Source organism: Aythya ferina, assembly GCF_964211825.1.
Source record: "Aythya ferina genome assembly, chromosome: 2".
Classification (NCBI taxonomy): domain Eukaryota; kingdom Metazoa; phylum Chordata; class Aves; order Anseriformes; family Anatidae; genus Aythya; species Aythya ferina.
This window is the reverse complement of record NC_140297.1, coordinates 55,144,957-55,157,535: the sequence shown is the minus strand read 5'-3', so window position 1 is coordinate 55,157,535 and position 12,579 is coordinate 55,144,957. Positions and strand designations below refer to the sequence as shown.

General features: G+C 37.0%; 1 protein-coding gene across 2 annotated transcripts in view; it reads left to right on the top strand.

The window, feature by feature from the left end:
- RAMP3 (receptor activity modifying protein 3) overlaps positions 1-12,579 on the top strand; it is a 52,119-nt gene that overhangs the window by 18,233 nt on the left and 21,307 nt on the right. The window contains exons 2-3 of one of the 2 annotated variants that reach the window (XM_084511924.1): positions 13-57; positions 1,899-2,031. In XM_084511924.1, the coding sequence (XP_084368050.1) occupies positions 13-57; positions 1,899-2,031 (178 nt within the window). The remainder of the gene's footprint in view (positions 1-12; positions 58-1,898; positions 2,032-12,579) is intronic. The other variant, XM_084511925.1, reaches the window with a different exon arrangement.

The window sequence follows — 12,579 nt, the reverse complement described above, 5'->3', positions numbered from 1 at the left end:
TCCCCCTTCTAGTTAATGGTCTAATGACACTTGGATTAGCAGGTGAGGGATTAGCAGGTGAGTTTTACTTCTAAAATTCAAAACTTACAAATTTCTGTTTTGTCAGTGACAGCCATTTGAGAAGCACTTTATTTTATCTCATTTCAATTATTCAACCTTCAAGCATTTTTTTATAGTCAGTCTTGTCCACTGGCTGTATGAACAGAGAGTGTTTCAGTATTCTGTAAAGGTCAGTCTCAATAGAGATGGCAAAATTGTAAAATTATTCATAATTTTGAATCCCTTTGGCCAGGGATTTAGACAGACTAGTATGTTGTCCTATTGTTACTGTCAAATGTCTCTATCAGAGCTTCTCTTACAACTCTGCAAAATACTGAAGCTCTAAAGAGAGCAAACCAAAAATACCAAGGCTATGGAAAATTCACTTTAAATACTCCATTGAGAAAGAGCTGGAGTAAATTGTCAGTATACATTACATAATGGAGAAGAAACTTGTATTCTGTTCAATTTATAGGATTATAAATCAAGTGATAGTTGGCAGTTTAGATTGCCCTGCTAGGAAACTCTGCATTGCCTAACTTTTGTCCAAGCATCAATGCAGGATTTAAGTTGTCAGACATACAACTATTATATCTGGTTTTGAATTCTGTCCAGCTTTAATATTCATCTGCACATCTAGCATTGCAAAGTGTAATTTATAACTGCTGCAGCTGCCAGATGAATTTGTGGGAATTCTTAAATAAAAAGGTTCATAGTATCATGTTAACTTCCAGAGGATAAAATTACACTCTCCTTATTTCATAATTGTCACCATTTTTGTCACTATTGATTAACTGTAGATCTGATTTTTTTCTGATGTTGACAAAGGCTTAGTGTCAGCCATGAGAGCTATGCCAGTCAGATGTACTGAAGGAAGTATGGGCAGATGTAAAGGGTTTATTCAGATGGTGCCATTTTATTAGTCATTTGTACACCTGGACAATGAATACTGTTTGTGGCCAGTATGAAACTGTAGGCTTAGGGTCTCAGGTTTAGGATGGACTGTCTAGTTATGAATGTGCTGTTGTTTGAAAGCTTGTTTTCATGCTTTCAACAGATATGATAGCTGTCTCTTGATTTACATGTGGAATTAGTGAGTCAGTGACTTCACCATCTGAAGTAAGCTGTGATAGCTTGAGTTAAATCAAAAGGAGCTCCTGTCTGGGCTCTGAAGGAGCTGTCATCTTCATGAGTGGGATACATGCACTTGAAGCTGTTTTACAGTCACACATCCCATTTTGAATGGAGATGTTCAAGTTTCTGATTGACAGGTTAGTCTTGATAGGAAGTATGAAACCAACCAAGCCTCAGTACACTGTTGAGAGTGAGGGCTATGTCTGACTTCTCTTTAAGTGAAGACTCGCATACTTCACCTGACTGTGTTTGGCCAACACAATATAAAATTAGAACATAATTAGAAAAGAGGGAGAAGTTGGGAGAAACTTTGATTATCATTGTGAAATTTCCTGACAGCCTTATGTTATTAGTATTTGTTATTTATGTAGCAACTGTGAATGAAGTAACTGAAGCTGAGGAAAGAGATAGAGAAAATGAAAACCATAAAGCAGTATTTGGTTGTCAAGTAGGCAAGCAAGTAAGATTCCTTTTTTCATGGAAGAAGGTAGGATATCAGGTTCTCTGGAGCAGCAGAGAATGAAGTGGGAAAAAAGCCACCAAATCTTTTCAGCAATGATGGGATCTTACTTTCAAACTAATTAATACAAGGAAAAGAAATGGAATGTTAGGTTTAGGTTTCCAACAGAAAGAGGCAAGCAGAATTATGTGAGTTTGCAAATTATGCGTTTGTGCTTCTTCTATTCCAATATTTGGCATTTAAGGTGCTTTCTTATCTTACCTAGGTGCACATCAACAGACTAGACCCTGCAATGAATCTCTGATGTTAGAAAAGTTGCCTGCCTGTGGAAAATTCTTTGAAGAGATGATGAAGAAAGTGGACTCCAAAAAATGGTGCAACCTGACAGAATTTATCAAGTAAGAGTTTGAGTTTTGATAGTTCTCACTATACAACAATATTTGTCCTTATGAACAAACAAACAAAAAACCCTGATGATCTCAAATACTTAGAACAGTGAACAGCATAATACCTATTAAGGATGTGCAAGTTCTCTAAAACAGAATAGTTTGGACATCCCTATTTTATTCCTCACATATAACAGGCTAGGCTTGCCAAATTTGGGCAGTTTTTTTCAGGAAAAATTCTACTCTACTCAACATCAATTATATTGTATTCAGTGAAAGGTGTTTTTGTCTTAGCCATTCGCTCGCCTTCATGTTGTCATTCAGTTATGACAACAGTGAAAATTCATGATAATACTTCATCAAGGAATAATTCCACTAACACTCCTTTCTTCAGCTTTTTATGTCAGAGCACCTTTCACAACAATTTATGTTTGGTGCTGGATAGCTTTATCACATAATGGGAGCCAGGATTTATTGTTATCCCTAACACATGTAAAATATTTATGTTCCAGACAAATTAAAATCCTCCTATATTTGGTTCCCACTAGCATAGGGCTAAGCTGTAGCTCCTAAGTCCCTGCAATGTGGCCCCATGAACACAGGTAGACCCATTTAACTCAAGTGTGCATAATAGAGCACATTAATGAAAACTAACTAGTGAGTTAATCAACACTAGCTGGTATTATTTTTACCTCAGGCAGTTGTTTTTATATTTACTTTATATTTCATTGCATTTTAGACAAATGTTACTTATATCCATGTTTTTTTTTTTTTTTTCTTTTTCTTTTCTCTTTTTCTTTTAAATTACTAAAGCAATGTACTTTTAAAATCATGTAAGCCTGTTTTCCTCTGTGCAGTTCCCTCTTCTGATTTCCTTCTCAGTAAGAAGACAATAACATTTCTTCATACACCAATTCAGAAATCCACCTCTTGTATGAAACTATCCTGTCCAAATGTAAAATTATGTGTTGTATTGAAACTGCTGCAGTTTGTTTCTATGCCTGCCAGATAGCATGAAGAGTGAGTGCATTTTGTTTGAGTGACCATAGCACTGCAAGACTGACAGCAGTGAGGTTATCTTATCTCTATTTCTGTTTTGTAGTTGCTGGAGCTATTTAGACATCTCTCTACAAAGCTGCACACTTCAAACTGTACTCTGTAGGAAACTCACAGGGCTTGTGTAATTTGTGGCATTTTTGGCTTTGTGGAGCATCAGCTTCTTCGATGCATGTCTGCTCATGCATAATGCTTGGTTTTTGGAAGCGCTGAGTACCCTTCACACCAACTGAAATCAGAGGAAACTGCAGGTGTGCAGCACTTCAGAAAACAAGAGTCTAATGAATTAGCTCTGGTGTGATACAAGATAGCCTAATGCAGAACATCCTACTGGATTTGAAACTGCACTGGTGCTGTTTTGGGTGCTGCTCTCAAGGCAGGGCAGTCACAAGGTAGATGCTGCCACACCTGCCCCAGCTACATTCTTGTCTCATATTAGCTCTGATCTTTTCTCCTATTTAGTATCACCTCATGTGTATTATGCAAGATCTTAACCAGCTGATAGACATGATAAGTAATGAAATGTACTTCAGTGCTATGTGTTAAACAGTTCCCTATGTTTCCCTATGACTGATATCCATGTTGAAAAGTTCCACCTGTTGACAGTATTTCATAATTTAATCTTACAACTTAGACGTTTTTCCCTTAGGACTTTTATTTGCACACGGTGGGTGACTTTACAACCTTTCAGCCTTTTAAAGGGTAAAGTCTTGAAGCTCATGGCATTGAGTGAAAGATGCATTCATGAATTTCCCCTCTAGCTGTGGGAAAGATCATCAGGAGTTAAGGGAAGTAGGCCCTTCTTGTCCAGCTAGCAAAAATTGCATTGAAATCTGCCAGCGGCATCTGTATACAAAGAAAAAGTCTTGCAATACAGGTACTGCAAGTACAAATACCTCTATGTTATAGAGCAATAATTTTAATGTTGCAACTCATAGAATTATAGAATGAGTTGGATTGTACTCATCTAAGTAAAAAAGTAATTTTACTTATTTTGAAGGAAGCACCGTAGTTTTGCCCTGTTTGATCTCCTTTACAAATGTATTATAATCATGAAACTGAGTTCTTTGGTGATATCTTGTTCATATTGGTAAGTATCCTTAACTAATGGGATTAATTGCAGGAGAGAAGGATGCTTACAGGAGTCAAAGTATTAGACTGCCTTTGTTAATGCAGGTGAAAAAGCAAGCAGCTTTTTACACACCTTGTGCTAAGATTTCTTCAAGAGTTTAAGTATTCTGGTGCAAGATTTTTCCAAGGTTTGGAGGACTGATGTTTCTGAATTCTCTTGACATTCAATTAGTTAAGAACCCTTTGATAGGGTTAAAAATGCCTTTGTTCTTTGTGATAGTACTTCCCCTTTGGTGTTATTTTCATTGCCTGTACGAGAAAATTCCTGCTGTTTTTTTCCTAAAATTACCTGTCAGTCTGAAGGTTTCCTCATTTTTCCTCATATGCAGCACTGGAAGAAGAATGCCATCAATTATTCTGCATTATTTCACTGCTTGGCCAAACAGTCATGAGAGAGATTTCAGTGACTTCAATTTGCTGTCACTTAATTTTACTGCAAGATTTTCTGACAGTTCTGTTACTTATTTCCCAATTTCATTCTTAACAAACTTGTATTCTTTAAAAACCACACTTTTGGCTAGTTTTAAAGAGATGATGCTGTCATATATGGCAACTGGTACTGGAAAACAAAATGGGACTTTTAATCTCTGAAACTGATCCTAATCTTGCTGAAAATATATAGCAATCACATATCAACTGCAAAACATCAGGATACCAAGTAACATCTTACAGAAGCACTGTCTAGTAACATTTTCTCCATCAATTTTCCTATTTTTCTGTGAGGATTCATACAGAAATTAGGATACGCATTCTCTGGGTCATATTGTCAAAAGTTTTTGAAAGCTTAAATATATTAAGGGTGCAAGTGGGGTTTTCAAATATTTTCAAATTGTTTAGACACATGGGTTTCAATGGTTCATGTTTGGACACTGGAATATGAAGGGCAACCAGAAAATAGAAAAGTAACCTCCATGCCTCTTTTAATTAAAAATAATAATAATAAAAAAAAAAGCCTGGAGACTGACAAAAGGGAAGGGGATTGGTCATTTCCAGTTTTGTTGATGCTTTTACGTTATTTACAAATAGCTCTGAAGATAAAAACATGAGTAGGTAGTTAAAATGGTGGGGAATTATAGTATACAACTGAACAATCTGGTTGATTGATTGGCTGCTGTGGTAGCAAACACTATACAAATATAGGAAATACAGATCTACATGGCATGTCAATGCTAAAAACTTTAGTACCAATTTGTACTGAAAAGTGACATATATAAAGAGCTTTGATTAATTAGAAGCTTTTACTTAGTGTATGATATCAAGCTTTGCTAGATTAATACGTGCTATTGGTTAATCTTGCACTGCATTTCTTAAAGACAAAGAGTTGTACTACTTTTTTTCACAAGGACTCATCCAGTAATTTGATTCAAAGAGAACATTCACTAAAAAAAACTGTCCAAAAAAAATGGTATTGTAGCACAGTCCTGTCACCTTTCCTGATTTTACATCATTATCATCTCTAGAAATTAAATATTTTTAGTGGTAGTGATAGGGCTAATGGCATTTACATACTCGTGTTATTTATGTACTCCTTTTGTTGACAGATCACCAGGCACCTCTGTTCAGAAGTATGTGGATTTCCCATTGATTTGGGCTTGTTTATTTTTTTTCTGCAATTAAAAGACTAAAAATACAAAGAAATAAATAATCAAGGGGTCACTCCTGGAAAAATGAAGATGGCCACAATGTAGCTATTTAGGTATAAGCCATCTCCTTTCTCTAATTCAGCTGTTAGAGTTATGTTGTTATGTTAATTTTATTGAGCTGCCAGAAGCATGCCTTTTTAAGCAAAAGATGCATGTTGTGTTTTGGAGACACTGAGAAGCAAATGTCACTAAAGAGTGCAATCCTATAACCATCATTTAAGCAAATGTATTGGGAAAGAAAAAAGAGGGCAGGATGCTGCATGATTCTGGACAGTAAAAGATACAGTGAAGAGAGTATCCTTATGTTTCCCATTAGAGCTGACCAATTTTTCCAATGTAATTAGGGACAGTGGTGACAGATGAGTCCAGAAAATGATCATCCTTCAAAGAAATTCCTTTCAGCAAAGACAAATGGATGCCTACTTGTTTTCTATGTGTCTTTTGCTGCACAGTTACTCATCTTGTATCCTTACACATCTTGTCACTCCGAAAATCCTCTCTTAAACTGAATTTCAGGAGAAGCATGACAACTTGGAGTTTTAAGGAGCACATCCCCAAACTAATTTCTCATGGATAAAAAAGAAAACTATAGAGTGCTTTTCTTTTTAAGCTGAATCAATAAATGAAATAACAATTCATAAATTAATATCTAAAAGACTGTTATGAAATTCCCAGTGTTTGAATCTGCTGACTGTTTCCTGAGGGGGCAGACCAGTCTCATTTATTTGGTATTGGACTGAAATTGAGAAATAAAGGATTTGATTGTTATCTGTATTGTCTGTGTTAGTCCTGTGTCATCTGTTTCAGTGTAAGGCATTCTGTTATTTGAAGCCTGTATTACTGTTGCAACAGTCATTTTCTTGCAACAGTCACATACCTGTTTCCCTGGGAGCTCCCAGCCAATCATTCTGTGTTTGCCAGCAGTGGAGTAGTAGGCTAGGAATGAAACAGCAATTTATGTTTTGGAAGAGAGTTCTGACAGAGTAGTATATGTAAGGAGAATGTTTTTTTTTTTTTTTTTTTTTAATAAGTTATAAATAATAATTTTTATTTTTATTTTATTTGTTATTTCAGCAAAATAATTGCAACGGACTTGTTCCTGCTGTTCCTATGTTTCTTTTGACCCCATCATGTCTATGATGTAAAGAGACCCTCAGTTTTGCTGAGATATGGCACAGCTTTATGACACCTGGAAGATGTTAAAATTCTGATTTTTCTAAAGTCTTAAATTTGAGTCCTTAGCATGAGAGGAGAGGGAAAAATTTGTCTTTAGCTACACGTCCAAAGCTGACAGATTGCAAGTAAACATGTATCTGACTATGCTTTTCTATGCTTTGGCATGAGCATGGTCTGAGGTCCATCCCCACCCTGATCAATTGTTTTCTTTTCAATACAGCCTCAGTGTAGTTTTCTGAGAACCCTTTACATCAAAAATGAATTGCATAAACAGAAGCAATAGGCTTCATTCCCACTGAAATTTTCTAAGAAGATCCACCCATGTTCTGTACAGATGTTTAAGATTTGAAAAAGGAAGTAAGGAAAAAATATGTATATGACTAGAGCCAAATTTGGTCTAATCTTCTGAAAAAATAATCCTAAAGCTGTTGCTCAATTTTAAAGGTAATATAAATTTTGCCTATTCAAGTTTGACCTAACTAAGCTAATTATAGAAGTGACTAGTTTGCAAAGAAACATAGTCAAATATTAAAAGAAAGCCAGTTGGCATTAATATAAATGGGAAAACAAACTGTAGAAGGAAACAAGATGATATTTTATGCCCCCAGTTCCAAAATCTTTGAGCTAATAACTTCTCTTGATTGAAGTGGGGCAAATGCCCTCCAAACTGAGACATTTTCTTGTTCAGTTGTGAAAGTTTTCTTCATCTTTCCTACTGACTGCTGCAAGAAGTCTCATCCAGATGCTGACTGGTGATCACATCCAGCTGCTCATGTCAAAAAATCTCTAAAAGGGGAATATGATGTGAAAATCTTAGAAAATCAGTGGATTTGTTTTGCAGCTAAGGCGAGGGACTGATTCAAGTGAGCTAATTATGTTTCACAATAACGTATCTCATACTTAGAAATTGGATACCTTAGGCTCATTCTTTTCAACATCATCAGAGAAACATAAATTCTGGATTTCTGCATTTGTATTTCTCACATAAAAGATGGAAAAGAACAAAAATGATTGGTAAAGCAGGAGTATACTGTAAGTAAAGACCAACTTGTTGAAACACTGAGTGCATGTCTCTGGTGTGAGTGATGGCTCTTGCTCCAGTATAGACCTGGTCACCTACATACCTACATCTAACACTAGCAGGGAACCCCTGAATGAGAAGAGCCAGTTATTAGGAAACACTGGCTGTGGGGCCCTGAGGTGGAAGTGAGGCTTGCTGGAGCTGAACCTTTGAACATCCAGCATGTGTGTGATTTTAGAACCAGAATAGTACTGATTTGAAAGGAGTATCATTCTTCCTCAGTTGTGATGCTTAGGGCTATGTGTGTGTTTTTGTGTCAGGATTTATATCTCAGTAGACTCATTAATACAGTGGTTATGGTTTATTTTAGACAAATTCATGCTAAAATGTTGCAAATCACAGATGTGCTTGCCCAGCAAGAGTTCACTTATTGTTGCCGGGTCCCTGGATCATCTTCTGCAATGTTTTTGAGTAATATTCTATATGTCTGAAAAGAATTCTCTTATTTCTCTGAAGATTTATAGGGAAGAGAACCAAAATTCCTTATTTAGCCTGCTGTAGCACTTCCCAGTTTTGTCATCCCAGATTTCATAGAAGAAAATACTCTTCATCAGCTTAGTGTCTCTGTTAATGAAGGTTAAAGAAGCCTGCAGTTTATGTGACCTCTTATTATATGTAGTTTATTCACCTTTAAATGTTTGGTGCTCTGGTATAGAACGGAGTGTTATGATACAGTACTATTTTCTTTTTTAACAGGGTCTTCCTTCAGGCTTCCTCTATAGACATAGCTGCTGTGTTTTTTTTTTTTTTTTTTTTTTTTTTTTTTTTTTTTGTGCGCTCTCAGTGAAATGCAGATAATAATGATATTTCATCTGTTCTTTCTGTGTATTTCTTTTTTGTCTCTTTAGCTATCAAAGCTTAAAATATTTTTATATGAAAAAATCCTCCTAAAACCTCCTAGGTCATGGCAGCAGAGGCAAAACCAGGCTGGTAGTAATTGCCACCAGTAACCTTTTATGTTCCTTCTGGGACTCATGTCTTTCTCACCAAAAACAAAGAAAGCAGTTTATGAACTATAGGTTCAGGAACATTAAGGTTGGAAAAGACCTCCAAGATCCTCTGGTCCAACCATCCCCCTACTACAAATGTCACCCACTAAACCATGTCCCTAAGTACCACATCCAACCTTTTCTTAAACACCCCCAGGGATGGTGACTCCACCACTTCCCTGGCCACTGCCTGACTACTCTTTCTGAGAACCGTTTCCTAATTTCTAACCTGAACCTCTCCTGGCACAACTTGAGGCTATTCCCTCTAGTCCTATCACTAGTTACCCCCAGCTCCCCACAACTTCCCTAACTTCCTTTCAGGTAGTTGTAGAGAGCAATAAGGTCTTCCCTGAGCCTCCTCTTCTCCAGACTAAACAACCCCAGTTCCCTCAGCTGCTCCTCACAAGACTTGTGTTTCAGGCCCTTCACCAGTTTCGTAGCCCTTCTCTGGACATGCTCCAGGGCTTTGATGTCCTTCTTGTAGTGAGGGGCCCAAAACTGAACATAGCATTTGAGGTGTGGCCTCACCAGAGCAGAGTACTGGGGGATGATCACCTCCGTGGTCCTGCTAGCTACACTATTCCTGGCACAAGCCAGGATGCCATTGGCCTTCTTGGCCGCCTGGGCACTAAAGGCCACATACAAATTAGTTAGGTGCTAACAAGTAAAATAACGGAGAGGGCTATCACATCTGAGCAGTTGTGTTGCTATCTTGCTGGTAGCTGACAATTTTTCATTGCAAAAATAGTAATCTATTATTTAAAAATGGGAAATAAACCCTACAGTTTATAAAATCTCAGTACACTACCAGATGCACATCTGTGCTGAAAATGTGTGTGTTCACCTGCTCAGCTCAGTTTGATCAGCTCTAAATGTGAAGGTAATGCAAAGGCACAGCTTTTCCCTGAATGAGGTTATATTAGAGCATCTTTAAGTGGAACTGCATTTCAGGTGAATCTCCATTACTTCCATATAAAAGATATTTGCTTTGTTTGTATTGTTTAGATAAGAGTATATCCTGATGAATGTGAATAAAGTGGTTTGTTTGAATTCAGAGACCAGGATTCCTTATTAAGCAAGAATGTTTATTACTGCATAACTGCTTTCCTCCTGACAGATGCAGTGGCTGAAATATGGTTTCTTAACACAGTTATATATTTATTCCTTCACTACATAGGAGAGGGAAAGACTGTTCATGCAAGTCATGGTTGTGAAAATGAATCTAGGTTTGATAATTCCAGATGACAGTTTTTTTCTCTCTTTAGTGTAAAGTTATGGCAATGTGCTCCTATATCAGTCTGCTGTGGTCACCTTACAAGGTGATGAAGAGCATTCAAAAACATCAACTTTTTAATAAACTATTCTAAGCATGACTTCTGACTTTTAAGAATTTATTAAAGAAACTGGCATTTATGAATGCTGTGAAAACCTTGCAGATGGTTTTGCTTTTAAATCCAAAGCCATGGCTGGTCTGCAGCATACTGTAGAAATATCAATAAAATCATAGAATCTGGTTGGAAAAGGCCTTCATGATCATCAGATTAAACCTTCAACCGATCCCCATCACTAACATTCACACATCTTTTAAATACCTCCAGATATGGGGACTCCACCGACTTCCTGGGCAACCCATTCCAACGCTTGCCCACCCCCTCCATGAAGAAGTTTCTCCTAATTTAAACCTCTGGTGCAATTTGAGACTATATTACATACTAGCAAAGTGTTATTTTCATATGATGTGATTACTTGGGTTTTCCAGTTCTGGACACTGAAAATCTTACTTTTTAGAAAGAAAACCTCTCTTTGAAGAGCTTCTTTGAAACAGGTGAATGGGTTGAATGAAACGGTATAAGGACAAATTGACCAGTTGTTTAGGAGGCTGCACAAACTTCCAAGAGTTCAGATTTGATGAACCCAAATAATTTTATTTGTTATATACCACAATATATGTTACAATTGCAGTCTACAAAAGCTTCAGTTCAAGGATACCAATACTGAGGAATAGGTAAAAGAGAAAATTTTTATTTTTGTATAAAACAGAAAAAAAAATATTTTTTTTTCCATCTAGGAAAAAAAATATTTCTTTCTTGTTAAATCAATGGAGGTCTGCAACTGAGATAATTATGATGACTATCATACCAAAGTAGTGTGCTTTTGCTGCTTATTTTCCATCTCTATCAAGGCTGTTAAGAGCTGAGACCTTCCTGTTCATCGTTTTACAGAGACTTCTGCAAATCTTTGTGAAAAGTTTAACAACCTATTAAGAAAAGAGAGGGATATTCTGAGCCTGCTACTATGTACAGAAAAAAAATAAAATAAAAATTAATTACCAATAGTTGCAAACTCATCAATTTTTGATATCAGATGTCAAGTTTTCAGTTTCAGTTTTTCAAGTGTTTTTTTCAATGTTTTGACATTGGTTACGTTTATTTGCCATGACTCAGTGTTTTAAAAAAGAGAGTGAAATCTGGCACTTGTCATTTACCGAAAGGTCACCAGTATAAATATTGGTAATTTCTTCTTATAGTTAGCAAGGCTGCTGTGACTTAAATTGATCTGATGATATAATTCTGTGATTCTATACTTGTCCCACCTTGTGCATGCAAGTTACCAGCCATTAGTCAGATGCATCCACTGTGGCACAGATCAATTTGAGTCACGGTAGCCTTGCTAAAATATTGTAACTGATGGTCTTAACTTCACCACTGTTAAAAACTCTGTCAGAACAATGCTTACTTTACCAAATCATTTTTAAAACATTTTAATGTATAAGAATATAATGATCCTAATGATTAAAGTCACTTGCAAGAAATTAGCTATTTAGAAGTGATGTTGGAAACCAATCCCCACTTACATGTAAATCTTACGATTGTCAGCTGGTATGTCCTTTCAACATCGTTCAAGCTGTATTTGAATTTTATTGTGACAAGATCATAGAATCATAGAATAGTTTGGATTGGAAGGGACTTTAAAAATCATCTAATTCAAACCCCCTACCATATGCAGGGACACCTCTCACTAGACCAGGTTGCTCTAAGCCCCATCCAGCCTGGCCTTACACACTTCCAGGGATGGGGCATCCACAACCTCTCTGGGCAACCCATGCCAGTTTCACCACCCTCTGAGTAAAGATTTTGCTCCTAATATAGAATCATAGAATCATAGAATATCCTGAGTTGGAAGGGACCCTTAAGGATCATCAAGTCCAACTCTTGACACTGCACAGGTCTACCCAAAAGTTCAGACCATGTGACTAAGTGCACAGTCCAATCTCTTCTTAAATTCAGACAGGCTCGGTGCAGTGACCACTTCCCTGGGGAGCCTGTTCCAGTGTGCAACCACCCTCTCTGTGAAGAACCCCCTCCTGATGTCAAGCCTAAATTTCCCCTGCCTCCGCTTAACCCCGTTCCCGCGGGTCCTGTCACTGGTGTTAATGGAGAAAAGGTCTCCTGCCTCTCGACACCCCCTTACGAGGAAGTTGTAG